Source organism: Pseudophryne corroboree, chromosome 6 (genome assembly GCF_028390025.1).
Source record: "Pseudophryne corroboree isolate aPseCor3 chromosome 6, aPseCor3.hap2, whole genome shotgun sequence".
Classification (NCBI taxonomy): Eukaryota; Metazoa; Chordata; class Amphibia; order Anura; family Myobatrachidae; genus Pseudophryne; species Pseudophryne corroboree.
Genome location: NC_086449.1, coordinates 323,467,810 through 323,471,940, shown reverse-complemented (window position 1 = coordinate 323,471,940; position 4,131 = coordinate 323,467,810). Strand labels below are relative to the sequence as shown.

General features: G+C 43.5%; 1 protein-coding gene across 1 annotated transcript; it reads left to right on the top strand.

Annotated features, from left to right (window-relative positions):
• Positions 1–581: 581 nt before the first annotated feature.
• LOC134934559 (prestalk protein-like) lies at positions 582–3,677 on the top strand. Its single transcript, XM_063929975.1, has one exon. The coding sequence runs from the start codon at positions 582–584 to the stop codon at positions 3,675–3,677; it is 3,096 nt and encodes a 1,031-aa protein (XP_063786045.1).
• The last annotated feature ends 454 nt before the right edge of the window (positions 3,678–4,131 follow it).

Genomic DNA, 4,131 nt, shown 5'->3' with positions numbered 1-4,131 from the left:
TAGCCTTCAGATTAGTAAATTCAGGCGATGTTGTGTTCTGCAGTTCGCTAGTAAAGTTTTGATTGATAATCTTAAACACCAAAGGGACAATAACATTATCAATGACAGTTGTTGATTGAATGGTTGTTGGAACATTTGTGATTGGTGATGAAGTTGTGGCATTAGAACTTGATGTGATTGATAATGAAGTTAAGGCATTGGAGGCTGATGTAGCCAATAATGTAGTTGAAGCATTGGAGGCTGATGTAGCTAATAATGAAGTTGAGGCATTGGAGGCTGATGTAGCTAATAATGAAGTTGAGGCATTGGAGGTTGATGTAGCTGATAATGATGTTGATACATTGGGGGCTGATGTAGCTGATAATGATATTGAGGCATTGGGGGCTGATGTAGCTGATAATGAAGTTGAAGCATTAGAGGCTGATGTAGCTGATAATGATGTTGAAACATTGGGGGCTGATGTAGCTGATAATGATGTTGAAGCATTGGAGGCTGACGTAGCTGATAATGAAGTTGAGGCATTGGAAGCTGACGTAGCTGATAATGAAGTTGATAAATAAGAGGCTGAAGTTGAGTTTAATATGACTGATAATGAAGTTGAGCTATTAGAGGCTGTTGTAGCTGACAATCTAGATGGAACACTGGAGGCTAATGTGTCTGACAATGAAGTTGAATGTAGTGTGACTGGTGATGAAGTTGTGGAATTAGGACCTGATGTGGGTGATAATGACGTTGAAGCATTGGAGGATGCTGTGGCTGGTAATGAAGTCGAGGCCTCAGAAATTGATATATTTGATAATGAAGTTGAGGCATTGGATGCTGCTGTGGCTGGTAATGAAGTTGAGGCCTCAGATCCTGATGTATGTGATAATAAAGTTGAGGCATTGGAGGATGCTGTGGCTGGTAACGAGGCTGAGGCCTCCGAACCTGATGTATGTGATAATAAAGTTGAGGTATTGGAGGTTGCCGTGGCTGGTAATGAAGTTGAGGCCTCAGATCCCAACGTATGTGATAATGAAGTTGAGGCATTGGAGGATGCTGTGGCTGGTAATGAAGTTGAGGCCTCAGAAATTGATATATTTGATAATGAAGTTGAGGCATTGGAGGCTGCTGTGGCTGGTAAAGAGGTTGATGCCTCAGATCCTGATGTATGTGATAAAAAAGTTGAGGCATTGGATGCTGCTGTGGCTGGTAATGAAGTTGAGGCCTCAGATCCTGATGTATGTGATAATAAAGTTGAGGCATTGGAGGATGCTGTGGCTGGTAATGAGGCTGAGGTCTCCGAACCTGATGTATGTGATAATAAAGTTAAGGCATTGGAGGTTGCCGTGGCTGGTAATGAAGTTGAGGCCTCAGATCCCAATGTATGTGATAATAAAGTTGAGGCATTGGAGGATGCTGTGGCTGGTAATGAGGTTGATGTCTCCGAACCTGATGTATGTGATAATAAAGTTGAGGCATTGGAGGATGCTGTGGCTGGTAAAGAGGTTGATGCCTCCGAACCTGATGTATGTGATAATAAAGTTGAGGCATTGGATTCTGCTGTGGCTGGTAATGAAGTTGAGGCCTCAGATCCTGATGTATGTGATAATAAAGTTGAGGCATTGGAGGATGCTGTGGCTGGTAACGAGGCTGAGGCCTCCGAACCTGATGTGTGTGATAATAAAGTTGAGGTATTGGAGGTTGCCGTGGCTGGTAATGAAGTTGAGGCCTCAGATCCCAACGTATGTGATAATGAAGTTGAGGCATTGGAGGATGCTGTGGCTGGTTTTGAAGTTGAGGCCTCAGAAATTGATATATTTGATAATGAAGTTGAGGCATTGGAGGCTGCTGTGGCTGGTAAAGAGGTTGATGCCTCAGATCCTGATGTATGTGATAATAAAGTTGAGGCATTGGATGCTGCTGTGGCTGGTAATGAAGTTGAGGCCTCAGATCCTGATGTATGTGATAATGAAGTTGAGGCATTGGAGGATGGTGTGGCTGGTAATGAGGCTGAGGACTCCGAACCTGATGTATGTGATAATAAAGTTAAGGCATTGGAGGTTGCCGTGGCTGGTAATGAAGTTGAGGCCTCAGATCCCAATGTATGTGATAATAAAGTTGAGGCATTGGAGGATGCTGTGGCTGGTAATGAGGTTGATGCCTCCGAACCTGATGTATGTGATAATAAAGTTGAGGCATTGGAGGATGCTGTGGCTGGTAAAGAGGTTGATGCCTCCGAACCTGATGTATGTGATAATAAAGTTGAGGCATTGGATGCTGCTGTGGCTGGTAATGAAGTTGAGGCCTCAGATCCTGATGTATGTGATAATAAAGTTGAGGCATTGGAGGATGCTGTGGCTGGTAACGAGGCTGAGGCCTCCGAACCTGAAGTATGTGATAATAAAGTTGAGGTATTGGAGGTTGCCGTGGCTGGTAATGAAGTTGAGGCCTCAGATCCCAACGTATGTGATAATGAAGTTGAGGCATTGGAGGATGCTGTGGCTGGTAATGATGTCGAGGCCTCAGAAATTGATATATTTGATAATGAAGTTGAGGCATTGGAGGCTGCTGTGGCTGGTAAAGAGGTTGATGCCTCTGAACCTGATGTATGTGATAATAAAGTTGAGGCATTGGATGCTGCTGTGGCTGGTAATGAAGTTGAGGCCTCAGATCCTGATGTATGTGATAATGAAGTTGAGGCATTGGAGGATGCTGTGGCTGGTAATGAGGCTGAGGCCTCCGAACCTGATGTATGTGATAATAAAGTTAAGGCATTGGAGGTTGCCGTGGCTGGTAATGAAGTTGAGGCCTCAGATCCCAATGTATGTGATAATAAAGTTGAGGCATTGGAGGATGCTGTGGCTGGTAATGAGGTTGATGCCTCCGAACCTGATGTATGTGATAATAAAGTTGAGGCATTGGAGGATGCTGTGGCTGGTAAAGAGGTTGATGCCTCCGAACCTGATGTATGTGATAATAAAGTTGAGGCATTGGATGCTGCTGTGGCTGGTAATGAAGTTGAGGCCTCAGATCCTGATGTATGTGATAATGAAGTTGAGGCATTGGAGGATGCTGTGGCTGGTAATGAGGCTGAGGCCTCCGAACCTGATGTATGTGATAACAAAGTTGAGGCATTGGAGGTTCCCGTGGGTGGTAATGAAGTTGAGGCCTCAGATCCCAACGTATGTGATAATAAAGTTGAGGCATTGGAGGATGCTGTGGCTGGTAATGAGGTTGATGCCTCTGAACCTGATGTATGTGATAATAAAGTTGAGGCACTGGAGGCTGCTGTGGCTGATAATGAGGTTGAGGCCTCAGATCCTGATGTATGTGATAATAAAGTTGAGGCATTGGAGGATGCTGTGGCTGATAATGAAGTTGAGGCCTCAGAACGTGATGTATGTGATAATGAAGTTGAGGTATTGGAGGCTGATGTAGGCAACAATGAAGTAGATAAATTGGGGCCCGCTGTAACTGTAGATAAAGTTGAATGTAATGGTACTGGATATGAAGTTGAACCGTTAGTGCCTATTGCAGCTGACAATGAAGATGGAACATTGGAGGCTGATGCAGCTGATAAGGAAGCTGAGATAGCAGAGCCTGATGAAGTTGTAGCAGCGGAAGCTGATTTGGCTGTAAATGAAGCTGTAGCATTAGTGCTTGAGGTATCTGATAAGGACATTGAGGCAGTGTAGGCTGCTGTAGCTATAGTAGTTGATATTGAATTTGGAGCATGAGAGGCTGATGTGTTCTCAGAAAATAATGTACTTGATAATAAATTTGGCGTATTGGAGGCCGATGTAGTGGAGGTTGCTATAGCTGGAAATGTGGTTATGGAAGTTGCTGCTTCTGATGATGTGGCTCGTAGTGAAGCATCGCTGATGGTGGTGTTCAATAATGAAATCACATTCGTTGAGGAGGCTAAAATAATAGATGGAGTTGTAATTCCCGACATTGTAAGTACAATATAGTTAGAATAATTATTGCATTTTTAAAAAATAACATATTAAACATCATTAACAAAAGTTCAATAATAACCTTCCATTGAGTAAAAGTGGTTTTGTAAAGTGCTTCTAGACAAGGCAAGTTGACAGTGTGTGCTGGGATGGTGTAAGTGCCCTCATTCATCCTGTATTGCCCCAACATGCA